The 15,855-nt window shown below is 41.6% G+C and overlaps 1 protein-coding gene across 1 annotated transcript in view; it reads right to left on the reverse strand.

Moving 5' to 3' along the window:
- The window catches only part of tcea3 (transcription elongation factor A (SII), 3), a 31,639-nt gene that overhangs the window by 5,188 nt on the left and 10,596 nt on the right, over window positions 1-15,855 (reverse strand). The window contains exons 4-12 of the mRNA XM_052036385.1: window positions 15,559-15,679; window positions 13,235-13,321; window positions 11,587-11,664; window positions 8,778-8,849; window positions 6,540-6,691; window positions 5,131-5,192; window positions 3,769-3,918; window positions 1,146-1,292; window positions 85-156 (exon numbers count right to left, since the gene is read on the reverse strand). Coding sequence (XP_051892345.1) covers window positions 85-156; window positions 1,146-1,292; window positions 3,769-3,918; window positions 5,131-5,192; window positions 6,540-6,691; window positions 8,778-8,849; window positions 11,587-11,664; window positions 13,235-13,321; window positions 15,559-15,679 — 941 coding nt within the window. The remainder of the gene's footprint in view (window positions 1-84; window positions 157-1,145; window positions 1,293-3,768; window positions 3,919-5,130; window positions 5,193-6,539; window positions 6,692-8,777; window positions 8,850-11,586; window positions 11,665-13,234; window positions 13,322-15,558; window positions 15,680-15,855) is intronic.

Raw genomic sequence — 15,855 nt, forward strand, 5'->3', positions numbered from 1 at the left:
TACAAATGAAAACATTAAATGAGTGCAGCAATGAATAAAATAAACATGAAGAAATGAATGGAATGAGATGATCTTAAAACAAACCTTCCAACGGTTTCCGCATTCATTGCACAAAACAAATGTTGTCATTGGTTCATCAGCACTACGGGTTTGAACCTATGGAGAAATTAAAAGAAAACCTTCATTAAATCAGTCTGTGCATAACTGCATTGCAAGTTCAAATCATTGATCCGAAATTCAGGGGAAACATGAACCAGAGAAACGACCTTCATTTATTCATAATCATTAATTCTGGGAATAGCTGGAAAGGCAAACATTTAATGGCCAACTACATCTGGCCTTGAGGCCAAGCACTTCTGTAATGCAAATCTTGCTACTTATCAGCCTGCATCTGATTGTCACTGTACACAGGCAGGGACTGCCTCATTGTCTGAGGAAATGTTAGCAAATATTTCTGCTTCTGATTTTTGTGCAGTTTACTCACTCATTTCCATTGACCTCAATTTTACAAGGGCTCCACATTTGTTGAAACGATGTTTCAATACCACTCTCACCTCAGCTCTTTTATACTTGCTTGGTGTGTAAATGTATTAAAGTCAATAGCCGAGAAGTCCTGATATCATCCAAGCTGAGCACTGGCAAGTAGGTTATTGCTCTAAGTGTTATTTGAGTGCATTGTCAATTATACCTTCCTTCACTTTGCTGTCAATTGAGAGTAGATTGTTCGGGTGGTAATTGGTTGAATTGCTTTATTAGTAGAATGAATGTATCTGAACATTTCCCCTTTTATTGGTTAGATGGTGATGTAATGGTACTGGAACCACTTGGTTTAGAGTGTGGTTAGTTTGTGCAGTGAGCACAAGTCTTTGACACTCTAGCTGACATATTGTCGAAGCCAATTATCTTCTCTGCATCCAGAGCACTCAGCTGTTTCTTGATACCATGTAGTATGAATCAAAATGGCTGAACAGCAGATTCTATGATTGTGGGAACCCAAGGAGGAGATTGAGGCAGATTATCCATTTGGGCTTCTGGCTGAATGTGGTTGAAAATACTTTAGCTTTATCCCTTGCACTCAAAATTTTCCACGTACACAGTACAATGAGGTTTTGCACACTAATTTTATTGCAAAAGTGGCTGCATACCTGATTGTAGGTACAGTTTTTCTTCTTGCATCTACCACATTGGAAGAGACTAGAAATGGTACCGCCTGTTTTGGCCATCTGATGTTCCCGAATGGCTTCCTTAGTTATCACATTGCGTAACTCCTTCAACTCATCGCTGGCCATCTCCTGCAGAGATATGGGTTAAGCAGAGTGGCAGTCAACCTATAAGAACATTACAACTGCAACAAATATCCCACATTGGAGAAAGGTAGATAGGTTGAGATCTTCACCTCAGCCTTGTTCTAAACAATATCTGCACACTGAATTCAAAACATGGGCTCAAATCAAAGTCAACAATACAATTGGAAAGTTCAACTCCAGGTGTTCTCAAGAAAGCTTTTGTAAAAAAGCAAATTGATCCACTTGTAACGAAAAAGCCACCATGATGCTATTTGATCTGAACTTTAGCACATGCCAATAAACCTGTCTTAGATTGTGGAGACACAAGAGACTGCAGATGCTGAAATCCAGAGCAACAAACAAACTGTTGGAGAAACTCAGTGGGTCAAGCAGTATCTGTGGGGGGGGGGGGGGGTGGAAGGAACTGTCGATGTTTCAGGTCTAAAACCTGCATAGTCTACCAAGTTTCTCTTTGTCCACTCTCTCTACAGTCTTCCTTGGACCTCCAAAAGAAAAAGTTCACATGGAGAATTGGCCACAATCTGCTCTATGCTATCCCTGCCACATTGTGCCCAAGGATGCAGGCTGTTAATCTTAACCCAGCCCAATTTGCATTTACAGAGCACCCATGACAAAATCCCCCTTAGGCAGTTCACTGGATAACAATCAGATACTGACCTACATAAAATGAGATACTGGATCGGCTAAGCCAGTAGGTAGTGAAGGAGGTGGATTTTTACATGTCTAAAGAGAGGTAATGAGGCACAGACTTATGGAGGGAAAATCAAATTTTAAGGTATATGTCAATGGTGGGATAACGAAGGCCCAGACACATGAGGTGCGTTAACTGAAGGACTGCAAAGGGATGTACGGGTAGAAAAGATTACTGAGGCAGGAAGGACCTGAAAACAGGGATGAGAAGAAGCTTAAGATCAAAGTATTGATGTACCAAGAGCTAATGAGCCCATCTGAGTCCATCTGGCCATTTCATAGCCTGTCTAGTTTCACTTTCCAGCAGCATGAATGGAGCACAAAGAGGCAATTTATAAACTTTGTTGCTTTTTCTTTTAAATTGTATAGGGATTACTGTAAATGGGCAGTTGATGGTTGGCTGGGACTTGGTGAATTGAAGGACTTGTTTCCAATGCTGTATCTCTTTATGATTCTACAAAAAGATCTGGGCACAGACAACTCCAATTCTGCGTGGGGGACCCCATTAATTTCAATGGCTTTTGTTGAGCATCACTGACCAAAGACATTCTTTTTTTTCTGCCATCCCCACCACACCTCTACAAAATGGGCTCAATCACATTATCTGCCATCTATGAATCTAATAAATAACTAGAGCTTGTTTCTCAACTGAGAACTAAAAGCTATAGAGGAGGTTCCAGAGTAGGTTTGGATTAGAGTTATCAGGGACCTGTGCAACATTGGGTTGATTTGGAGTGGAAGGGGCTTGGAGACTGGGGGATGACAGGTGATTAATTGATATCTGCTGGCATTCTAGTCTGCCTCAATGTTGGGGATCCAAGATTAGCTGAGGAGTGCCCAATTATGGTTTCTCCCAGGAGAGCTCAGTTTATGCTCCCCCGTAATGCTCCAAAAAAGTGTTGGACATAGGATTTGTCATTCTCTGCACCTCTATAGTGGAAGTCACATCCTCTCTAGGTAAACCATGACACAACAGCTCTAATTCTTCTGTCTTCCATAGGGTAGTACAACATTTTATGTCCTCGTTCCTCCAAATGATCACCTGGTGCGGTTCACCACAATGCACCTTCACTGGGGTTGCAATGTCAACATGGACAAAACTTCAGCTGAACGAACAGGCAGTGCTAAGTGGTGCTAATCAAGTAAGTATACTGCTGGAGTGGAAACCTAAAGACCTGGCCTAATGATTCAGAAACATGGGTTCAAATCCTACCATAGCAGCTGGGAAGTTTAAAAAAACCTGGTATCAACAACAATGTTATAAACGAGCCAGATTCTTGCAGAAATCATTCTGATTTGCTCATGTCACTCTTTATCATGTCTGCCCTTTATGTGAATGCAAACTCAAAGCAATGTGGATGACGCATAACTGCCCTATAAGATGGCCAAATGAACTACACTGCTGTATGAATGACCATGAAATACCATGGAAAGCCTTCATAATATAAACATTTGGGGGTAGGACATCAACAAGAACACAGCTTCCCAGTAATCACTTTGCAAAAATACAAGGGTTTTGCATACTTATCACCAAGTATGCAAACGTATGCCCTTCTAAATGCTTGCAAAATTAATTACAGCTCACAAGATGGACCACAATGGTCCAAAAAAAAACAGCTCACCACCATCTTTTCTGGGGCAATCAGCCATTAGCAATATTATATGAATGAATAGAAGCAAATAGGTCAGGACGCTTTGACATAACGTTGATTGAAAAAAAGCCTATTATTTTGCATCTCATGTGCTAACATGCTTCCTGATGCAATCTCACCTCAGCAGTCATCCTTGCCAGGTGCAGGAGGTCTATCGCACCAGACAACACGTTCTTCCTTAAGTTAGGATTCTTTGGGTCTTTCAGATTACTTATTCTGCTTCGGACCCGGTTTTTGTACTTCATGTCTGTTTTCTGAAACTCCTGGTAGATATGTAAAATGGTTAAGCAGTATAGAGTGGAATTCGAGGTAACAGGAAAGTGAAAAATCATTTTAAAAAGGGAGTTCTGATGATCTGGATATCTGGAAACTTTTGGATTTGCTCCAGAGTCAAAGGTATTTTAAGAAAGTTGGGAGGGCCCCAGTGTCCTGAGAATTATTATGTGCAATGGTCGTTAAATCCGCTGGGGAATTTTTAAAATTTTAACAAGCAGCACATCAATCACCTACCTCGTAACCGAGGAGCCCATCCATGGGAACCATGATGCACAACCTCGCATTTTACAAGGAGAAACTGAAGGAGGTTTAATAGATCTCACAGACAGTTGACCAGTGCCACGGAGCTTCTGGATTCTCATGAGGGGTGGGGTGAAGATGGGATGGGGGGGAATGATACACAGGGAACATCCCTTCAAATAATAGGCCCGGACATTGACTAGAGATGTACTTTCATCTTAGCAAATGCAGCAAGGGGAAATCAGGTCCAGTGTGGAGAGATCGCCAGTAATGATCTCACACACACACATATCATGTCACTGAAATCATCGCTAAAATCTTTTCAGTTTTTCAAAATTAAATATAACTTTATTTCATCACGTCCTTTTACAGTTCTTAAAAGCCAAGATCAGAGATAAGTTTGGTGAACAATACATTGTGGGATATACAGATCTCAGCCGGGGGTTTACTGGGTTCACTGCAGACTTCTTGTCAATGCATTGTTGCACTAACCAACACAGAAGATGATGGAATACATTAGTGGAACAGGTTAATCTGGTCATTATTACATTACTGTTTGTGGGACCTTGCTGCACACAAGCGTATCTATATCGAAACATAGGGAGCATGACAGGGTAGATGTTGAGATACTTCCACTTGTGGAAGATTCTCAAACAATGGGATATAATTACAAAATTAGGGGGTGGTCATTTAAAACTGAGGGGAGTAGAAACTTCTTGCAGAGGGTGGTGAATCTTGGAATTCTCTTCCCTAGAGTCCTGTAGGGGTTCGATCACTGGAGTATTTAAAGCTTACTCCTGCTCTTACGTTATTATGTTCTTTTGGCTACAACAGTAATTAGATTTTCGTTATTGTGAAGCACTTCGAGGCATCCAGATGGTGTGAAAGTACGAAGTAATATAACTTTTTTTCTTTGATTTCTTGACAACTTTCAGAAACGGTATAATTGCTGATTAACACAAAAGGATATAATCTTCAATTTCTGCACCCATCTTGTCACAGTTGGCGCCATAGTCCTTGTAATCATCTATGGAAAAAGAATGTAGTAAATTGTTCCTAAATTAGGAGTTGAAATATCCAGGTGATTGTACAGCCCATGTGACAATGGTAACCTCAGGCTGCTCCTGTGAGGACAGTGCTGGGAACACTGAATTGTTCAATCACCCTTCCACTTCATTTGATAAGCCAAGCAATCACTGAACCCATTACTGACAAAGTAACATCAATGAAATTGGAATACTTTACAACAGACAAGAATTCAGATTTTGATGACATATTGAGTCAGGGAAAAACTATTTTGATTTTGGCTTAACCAAACAAAATCAGTTCAAAAAAATCTAACCTCTCCAATACCATCATCACAGCATGGACTGACAGCATTGGGTTGTCACTAATGACAGATGTCTGCTCTCCCCAGAAGTATTGGTAAGTAAAAACTTCTCATCTGGGTTACTCCAATTCTCTGTGCATCCATCTTCATTTCTCTGATGTTAAAAATAGACTGCTAAGAGTGAGGCAATTGCTATACGACTTTGGTTGCACATTTCGTACATATAGTAACTACACTTCAAAACTACTTCATTGGCTATTAAGTGCCTTGGGACATCCCAAAGTTGTGAATGACACTTTATAAATGCAAGTTCTTTGTTTTATTCATTAACCAAAACTATCTGAATATAATTTTACACTGAGCATATTGTTATCAAGATTGGAGACACAAGAGACTGCAGATGCTGGAATCTGGAGCAACAAACAATCTGCTGGAGAAACTCGGAGAAAACAAGAAATTCTGCAGTTGCTGGAATCTGGAGCAATACATAAAAAATGCTGGAGGAACTCAGCAGGTCAGGCAGCATCTACGGAGGGAAATAAACAGTTGACGTTTCGGGCAGGGACCCTTCATCAGGACTGGAAAGGAAGAGGGCAGAAGCCAGAATAATGTGGTGGGGGGGGGGGGGGGGGGGGGTGGGGGGGAAGTACACACAGGCAGGGGCTGGGTGAGTTCAGGTGATAGGCGAGTCCAGGTAAGAGGGGGAAGGTAGGTGGGCGGGGGAGGCGGGGAAGATGTAGTAAGTTGAGAGGTGATAGGTGATTTGTGTATTGCTGGAGAAACTCAGCAGATCGAGTCCCAATGCAGGGTTTCGACCCGAAATGCCGACATTCCTTTCCTCCCACAGATGCTGTTTAACCCGCTGAGTTCCGCCAGCAGATAGTTTGTTTCTTGTTATCAAGATTGTCCTGGTTCAGTCTTCAACCTTGAGCAAGATGCTCTTTTCCATTCTTGGCCCCTACTCCCAACACACTGTCACCTTCAGCTGCTGTTGAATTCATGCCAACAAACCACATCATCTTATCATACGGAAACACATCTTACCATCAGTCTTCAGAGCTGCTATCAGCATCTCTATGCACTTGTCACGGATGGTCTCCCCAGTTGACAGGAAAGGAGGGAGAAAAGTTGCTGAGGAGAAGGTAGGGCTGGTGGGGGAAGAAGGTGATTCCATCTTTCCTTTACTGCCATTGCCACTGTTAAAACAGGTAACACGACTCAGAAGAACAAACACTGACATTTCAACCTGCAGCAGATAGAAAAACCAAAAAGAACCCCAAAAATCCTTCATCTCCAAGTGGATATGTGGAGGGAAATGAATTGAGACAATGTAAATGAAAGACATAGGAGAGCGGCTGGCAAATTAACAAACTCATCATCACTTTCCATTGGAAAATGCTGGAGACACTCAGCAGGTCTGGCAGCATCTGTGAAGGGAGAAACAGAGTTAACTTTTCAGGTTGATAACCTTTTATCAAAACTGGGAAAAGGTTATTGACCTGAAACATTAAGCCTATTTCTCTCTCCACAGACACTGCTTGACCGAGTATTTCTGAGATTTTCTGTTTTTACTTAGATCTTTAAAAAAAAAGACAATAAGGGAATTGGGGTGAAACTCTTTCCATTTGTTTTGGAAATTAAGGGAAAATTCTCTTTGTTCAGGATATCAGTGACAAAGCATTTTCTGTTTAAAATTGTTGAGAAGTGAGCAGGGAGTTCAGAAAAATACCTTGAAGGGATTATCGACAGATGGAATGTTTTGCAGAGAGTATGACTGAAACAAAGCACTGAATCTCAATAAGTGAAGACACTGGAAATAGGAAGATGTCGGATCATGGGAAGAGAATGTGGGGATGGGATTTTGTAGAATCACAGAACTGTAGGAAGCCTGTCAGCTGGTGTGGGTCTTTGAAAAAGCAATCTAAGTACTTCTATACTCCTGCTCTTTCCCCAGAGTTCTGCAATTTTGTACCCTTGAAGTATTCTAAAAGTTATTACTATATCCAATTCCCCACATTTTCAAATAGATTATTATCATTCCGTGACAAAAAGCCTCCACATCACAGGCTTTTGCCAATTGCCATCAACCTCTGTCCTGAGGTTACCAAAGCTTCCAAAGTGAAAACAGTACTCTTTATTTACTCTATCAGAATCCTTCATTAAGACCTCCAGTAACCATCGCCAGGCAAGGAGAACGATCTCAGCCTTGCCTACCACTTGATATAACCAAAGATTCTCATTCATGATTTTAATTTCCTCCATGGAAATAGCACAGATACAATGATCACCCTCTGTGCTCTAAACATTAATGGCTCCAAGGGAAACAATGAACAAGAATTCTCCTATATAGTTATACAGGCAATAAGCAACTGAAAGTATGCACGAACCAAGATACAAACTTTGCCATTCACAGAGACGTCTTTAAGTAAACAACGTTTCTTACAATAACCTACTGTATCTGTGTACAAGTCTGATGGTTGGCAGCAATATACAATCGGCAAAGACAGGAATTCACTGCTGTGGACTTGCTCGGAAATTTATTTTATTCAATTTATTTGATTCCGATATGAGAGGGAAGTAGTAATGGATATGAGGGATATGGGCCAATGGGACTACATTAGATGGGTTTCTTGGTCAGCATGGACCAGCTGGGCCAAAGGGCCTGTTGCCATGCTGTATGACTCTGTGACTAAGTCTAAGGATGTCAATGGAAATCCACCTTTTTTGCTATTTTATTACCTTGTAAAAGAACAGGAACTTCCTCCCAAACCAATCAATCTGAATTATGTTGCGTTCTTTGGTACACTTTAAGATGGTTTCAGATCAGAACCGAGATAGCAAACCAGAATCCAACAAGAAAGAACACTACTGAAAAGGCAGTACATTGCAGGGTTGGGGAGGGGACACAGATAGATGGAAGCAGGGTTGGGAAAGGGGAAAAAGAGTGAGGAAAGATCAGCCACAATCCCTGCTCCTGATTTTAACCAGTGTTCCCAAATTGCATACTGTAATGTGGACAGCATATTAAGATAGATCTGAGCTCCGTAATCACATTACATGAATTACTCAACCTTCTCACACTCCCTCCCTCAATTAAAACACAAAAAAATTGATGAGGTACCACTGGGAAGAGACTTCATATTCTACACTGGGAAGAGTCAATATGTTCAGCAGTGAAGAAAAATGAAGATGAGGAGTAAAACTGCGCTCTATTTCTCTATTTCTATATATATTTCTATAGCCTCTATTTCTATTCTGCTTAAGTAATATAACAACACCTACCTTTCGTCTTTCTTATCTGTTGAAGGCTTTCTTGACAAGTCCAAGGTGATTGAAGATTTGCAGAATGACTCTCTGTCATGTAAAAGAGCTGTACTTTAGGTCTTTTCATTGTAAAGCATTCCTTTTGCTTAGGAATTTGATGTTATCACCGCATAATACTGTTTTCCAGAAAGTAAATCATGGAGCAAAAGATAAACTGTTGGAAGAACTCAGCAGGTCAGGCAGCATCTGTGGAGGCAAAGGGACGGTCTATGGTTCAGGTTGACAACCTGCATCAGGACTGAGAGTGTAGGGAGAAGATAGCCAGTATATAGAGGTGAGAGGCAGGGAGGAATTGGAGGCTGGAATTTGATTGGTGAAACCAGATGAAGTGGGGAATGATGGGTCGATGGAGCACTGATTCAGAGGCTAGTAGGTAATAAGCAGAAACAAGAAGAAAAAGAAGAAAAAAATTAGGCAGATGGAGACAGGGAAAGGGAGAGACAGAGGCAGAGACAGAATCTTGGAGGTGATAGGTGGAACCAGAGAGGGAAAGGATCATAAGCAAAAGGAACCAAATGGGGAAAGAGATAGTAAAGACGAGCAAAGGGAGGAGAAACCCAAGTAGTATGGTTTGTGGGTGAAGGGTAGGTGGAACCAGGTGGGGGAGGATGATAAGTGTAAGTATGGGGGGGGGGGCGGGGGGAGGGGGAAATGGGATGGAAAAAGTGAATAAAGAAAGAAAGACTCTAGATGGACTGATGGGAGTGGGAAGGGAACACAAGGGGAGTGTGTTACCTGAAAATGGAATGCTCAATGTACATACCATTGGGCTGTAGGCTATCCCCCTCTCCTCCCCTTGCAGCATTTTTCAGTGACTGACCCCGATTCCCTGGCCCACTCTTCCTTCCCACCTACCACCCGCTTCTCAAGACACTTCCCCTCACAACCACAGGCAATGCAACGTTTGTTCTTTCACCTCTTTCCTTCCACCCTCCAGGAACCCAAACAATTTTTCCAGCTGAAGCAATTCACTTGCACTTCCTCCAATCTGGTGTACTGCATTTGGTGTTCTCTGCATTGGAGAAACCAAACGCAGATTGGGTGATCGCTTTGCAACGCACCTGCATTCAGTCTGTAGGGGCAACCCTGTACTTCCCATTGCCTGCCACTTTAATTCTCCATCCCACTCTGACCTATCAGATTGTGGTCTCTTGTCCTGTTACAATGAAACCCAAAACAAACTTGAGGAATAGCACCTCACCTTCTGTCTGGGCACATTGCAGCCTTCTGGACTCAATACTGAATTCCACAGCTTCAGGTAACTTGAGTTCTCTGTCTGTATGGGTCATCTGTGTCATAGGCTCAATTTGTTTTTCTTTTCCTCCTTTTTCCCCTCTGGGAGTGGAGGATATGCTCAGCCTGACTTGCTGGGCATGTCTTCCTGCTCTGCCTTTCAAACCCCTACATTCTTTTGTCTGTGTCCCTACTCTCCAAGTGCTCCCGTTGACTCACCGGCCAGATAAGCTTGTTTCTCCCCAGTTTTAGCCTACAAGAGAGATCACTGTCCCCCACCTTCCCTGCAGCTCAACCAGTTTCCTTCGTCTCCTTCACAGCTCTGACGAAGGGTCTTAGACCTGAAACATTAACTCTGTTTCTCTTCCCACAGATGCAGCCCATCCTGCTGAGTATTTCCGGCACCTTCTGTTTTTAAGGTTTATAGCATCGGCAGTTTTATTGATTTTAGATTTTGCTATTGTCTAGGACAAATCCCATAACCTTATTGGTGGCCATACCTTTGGCTGCTTTAGGCCCTGACCTCTGTAATTCCCTCCTTAACCTATCCCCTCAATGTCATCCTTTAAACCCTCATTAAAACTTATCTCTCTGACCAAATTATTTAGTGTCTCTTTCTTTTGACTCAATGACAATTTTTTTTTTGTTTAATAGAGAGGTATTTTGGGACAATTTGGGACCAATTTGAAGGAGCAACAAGAATCTAACTTGTTACTGTGTGTGAGGCATTTAAGAAAGGTTCAGAGGAACCTATGGAAATGTTTCATGCAAATAGACTTCTTATGTCATTTCTCTGAAGTATTTGGCTTGGAATCAAGAGATCACTCTAGTGCAAGATCTGCTGAGAGTTCAAGTGAGGATAATATTCAAGCACCAACCCTCAATGCCTAAGCTTACAGGTACAAAACAGCGAGGGAGCTGGCTGGCATCCTGGAATCTGAGCCCAATAGGTTGGTCAATCAGGAAATACCGATAGAGGTGGCTGCTCGTACCAGAGGAACACTAACAAATTCCTCGGAAACAAGTCATTAAAATAGCAAACAGGATTTTTCCCCCTTCAGGTATGAAGTATTTGGTTTTCTATCTGGTTATTACTGTGATGCATCAGCAATAAAAACTGAAAGTAAGGAGGTTGGAACAATAAGATGGCAAAGCCCTTGAATAAACACATTGTCAATTCCCTGCAAATGGAGAACAGATGGCAGAAAGACAAACCCCAGCAACATCACAAAGAATAAAAAAAGTTTAATTGACCAATTCATTTATAAACTACTTTTTTTAAAATCATGCAACAGCTTAAAAGGACACCATTAGTTTAAAAAAAAGGCGGTTGACAAATTGTATTTCCCACACTGGGAAAGAATAAAAGCATTACTGTCATCTCTATGGGGGGGGGGGGGTCATACATAATTCAAGTCACAATGTATTTTAACAAGACCAGCATTATTATGTTACGCTTTCATTAAAGAAAATAAAGCTTTGTCAAATTCTTTTACCAAGGGCAGCCTGCCACCTTCATAAAGCAACATCCTACCTCTCCTCTTTGTCTGTGGAGTTCTTTCTTGATGCTGGTGAAAGGGTGGTTGGTGACATAGAGCTTGAGGAATCTCTCCTGCACATAGAATCATTACATATCACTTAAGGCTATGGATCAAGTGCTGGTAAATGGGGTTAGCATAGACAGGTACTTGATGGTCAACATGGACAGGGTGTGATAATAGGTCCACTTCTGTACCGTATGACTGTATAACAGAATGTGTAAGGGCTATAAAACTGTCACCTGTGCATCATAAATAGTTTACTACCTGTGTGACAGGCAAGTGACAGAACAGGTGCTCACTTTTTCTTGTGTTGTTCCAAAATACTGTTAAGCAGTTGGAACTCTGTGGCAAATTTGTGTTGACTCGATGTTTGGAGCCAGCGATTAGCTGTTTCTAATTTACCTGCAATGGGTAGGATCCAACTCTCCTTGGAAACCTTTGCCAACTGTTGATTAGAACCTCTGTAAATAAGTACTTGACAAGGCTGGATCAACTCAACCTTGCACTTGACAGCATATAATCATAAAACTGGAACATGCCATTCAGTACAATTCGTACAAAGGGTAACCAAAATCTTCAAGTCTTTTCCCCCAAAAGGCTACGGATGCTAGAGGGATAATCAAAATTTTTAAGGTTGAGCTTAACCAATTACGTTGGGTAGGGATATCAAGGAATATAAAACGATGGGTAAATGGAGTTACATTGTAAATAAACAATAGTGTAATTGAATGGAAAAATAAGACTGAGTAAATGAACGGTCCATTCTTATTCCTGTGATTTTAATACAATGAACTTGAACATAGAGCTGTACAGCACAGGAACAGGCCCTTTGGCCCACAATGCTGTGCCAAACTAATTAAACTAGTAATTAAACACATAATTAAACTGATCCCTTCTGTCTGCACAATATCCCTCTATTCTCCGCAAATTCATGTGCCTTTCTAAAAGCCTCTTAAATGTCTCTATTGTATTTGCCTCCTCTACCACCCCTGGCAATGCATTCCAGGCACCCACCACTCTCTGTATAAAACAAAACTTGCCCCACTCATCTCCCTTGAACTTACTCCCGTCAGCTAAAATGCATGCCTTCTAGTAATTGACATTTCGACCCTGGGAAAAAGATACCAGCTGTCTACGCTATCTGTGCCTCTCATAATCTTATAAACTTCTAACAGGTCTCCCCTCAGCCTACACTACTCCAGAGAAAACAATCCAAATTTGTCCAACCTCTCCTTGCAGCACACGCCCTCTAATCCAGGCAGGACCCTGGTAAACCTCTTCTGCACCCTCTCCAAAGCCTCCACATCCTTACTATAATGGGTGACCAGAATTGAATGCAATTTTCCAGATGCAGCCTAACCAGAGTTTTGTAAAGCTGCAACATAACTTCCTGACTCTTGAACTCAATGCCTCAACTAATAAAAGCAAGCATGCCATATGCCTTCTTTACCGCCCTGTAAACCTGTGCAGTCGCTTTCAGGGAGCTATGGACTTGGACCCCAAGATCTCTCTGTACATCAATACTGTGAGGGGTTTTGCTATTAACTGTGTACTGTCCCTTTACATTGGAACTAGTCACAGGGTAGCTGAATGAGGCAATTCATTTGCAGCATGGAAAATAGTTAACAATGGTTTTCCCACCTGTGCCGGTCCTGCTTTCCATCTGTGGAACTCTTCCTGGATTTGGGAGCATCTGCTGGTGAAGACTTGGAACTGATTGAATCTCTCCTTGAAACCAAAACCAGAATCAAAACTATTGATGAGAATGTTTCATTCCAGTAAAATAAGATAAACTCTGAATACGTAGATTGTAAAACAAAACAAAACACTCACTCAATTAAGGGAGTAGCAGGCCAGGCAATTAACATGGGAACAATCACAAAACAAGATGTTGCTTGGTCATCCAAAAATAAGTACAAGGTGGTAAAGACAGATAAACTTGTATTGCAAAAGTGCACCTGTCACAACCTCAGAATGTCCCAAACTATTTTAGAACCAATGAAATACTTTTGAAGTGTGATGTAATGTAGGAAACGCACTGTCATAAGCAAAGAAACAGCCCCATTGGTTGAGAGATAAATATTGCCTCACAAAGGCATGGTGACACACCACAAGTGCTGCTGCCTCATAGGTCCAGGAACCCGGGTTTGATTCTGACCTCAGTTACTGACTCTGAGGAGTTTACGTGTTCTCACTGTGATCTTGTGAGTATTCTCTGGGTGCCCAATATCTTCCCACATTTCAAAACACTTGCTGGTAGGTTAAATGGCTACTAATAAATTCTCCCTTAGTGCAAGTTAGTGGCAAAGAGAATCAATAGGAAAGTTGATGGGCATGTGAGAGAGAATAACTTGCAGGGATTCAAGGAAAAAAGGAACAAGGGAATGGTACAAATCCGATTGGTCCCTTGGGATGTGCTAATGGCCTTCCTCTCTCATAATAAGTAAGTCAATCTCCTGCTTTTCTTTGAATTAAAGTTGTTGGCTATTTGTTGTCCACATGGGGCAGTGAACATAGGATTTGGTTTAACAGCACAATAGAAAGCAAGTTATAGGGCCACTTCCTTCTCTAAGGACACCCACTGAAATCTAACTAGCAGGCATATCCCGACTAGAATTAATACAACATTTTAATAGGATAGGGAATGGGAAAGATCTAATAGGAATTTGAGGGGCAACTTTTTGTTTTAAAAACACAAGGAGTGGTATCTACATGGAACGAGCTGCCATAGGAAGTTGTTGAGGCAGGTACAACAACAACTTTTAAAAGACAGTTGGACAGATACTTGGATTGGAAAGGTTTAGAAGGTTATGGACCAAATGCTGGCAAATGGAACTAGCTTGAATAGGGCTAGTCCTAGTTTGAGTTGGGCCAAAGGGCCTGTTTCCGTGCCGCATAACTCTATATACAACAGGGTTAATTTTGCTGTTGTAAACCCTCATCTCTTGGAAGGATGTTTTGAAAGTACAGATGCATACTATACGCAATTTTCCAACCATGTCATTTCCCAGTTTGCCAAAACTGTGCACAAGTGCACAGCCGGCAGAGTAACTCAGTGCTGGTTCATCTTCCTCTAAATTAGATGCAAGGCTCCAACTCCACCAGTAGTAACATCATCTTGCTTTTATATAGCACCTTTAGCAAAGAAAACCGACTCAAGATGTGTAACAGAAGCATTATCAACCAAAATTTGACACAGAGCCACAGGCAAAGGCAGATGACAAAAGCATTGTCAAAGCAATTGGCTTAAGAAGCATCTTAAAGAAGGGAGAGATGGGGGGGGGGGGGGGGGGGATTTGGAGGGAATTCTGGAGCTTGAGACCCAAGCTAATTTTTTTCAATACTAGGAGTATCAAGGAATATGAGGAAAGAGCACAAGCTTAGCTATGGTGATATTGGAGGGTGCACTAGGCATCAGAATCTGTACTATCTACTCTTGTTACTATTCCTTACATTAATATACAGACTGTGCAGGTACAACAATTGCACCAGATTATTCTAAAATACATAATTTATGCAATTATGCTAGTGGTAAGAAAATTTTGTTTTAAATGCCCTATCCTACATCTAGGACAACTTTTATCTCTTTTATCTGCAATCACCCTGAAACCATTTGGCACATTGTGTCTGTACTGGCTCTTTGAAAGAGCTGAACATCCCAGCTGCAGATGAGTTCAAATGCACATCCAATTGTCTTTTGAAGACTCCCATGGAATTCAATCCCATTAACTTTTCAAGTAATGTGTTCTAGATCATAACAAGCTGTGTGTGTGTGTGTGTGTGTGTGTGTGTGTGTGTGTGTGTGTGTGTGTGTGTGTGTGTGTGTGTGTGTGTGTGTTGGGGGGGGGGGGAAGCATTTCCTCTCCAGTTCCTTAACTGTTTTAAATTAATGATCTCTGCTTCCAGGTTCATGCCCCATTGTTATTTGCATTTGATCACTGTGCAACTATGAAGTATTCCCTTACCGCTCTTTGTGCTCCTCCTTTGAATGTTTTTGGGTTTCTAGCACCATTGCTGATGACCTGTCCTTCTCGCCCTCTTTCCCTGCAGGTTTCTCCACCTTGTGATCGACTGAAATTTCTTTGGCTGAAAAAGGGGGAGTAAAAGCATTTTCAATATGGTTTTGGTTCCTTCTTGGCACTCAGAGTAAGCAACAGGACTACTTATATCATTAAATAAAGATAGACTATAGGCCCTCCCTACAATCAGTTTAATATCTAGAACCTGCAACTGCAATGTAACAGTTGACAGAAACACTGACA

Source organism: Pristis pectinata, chromosome 22 (genome assembly GCF_009764475.1).
Source record: "Pristis pectinata isolate sPriPec2 chromosome 22, sPriPec2.1.pri, whole genome shotgun sequence".
NCBI lineage: Eukaryota > Metazoa > Chordata > Chondrichthyes > Rhinopristiformes > Pristidae > Pristis > Pristis pectinata.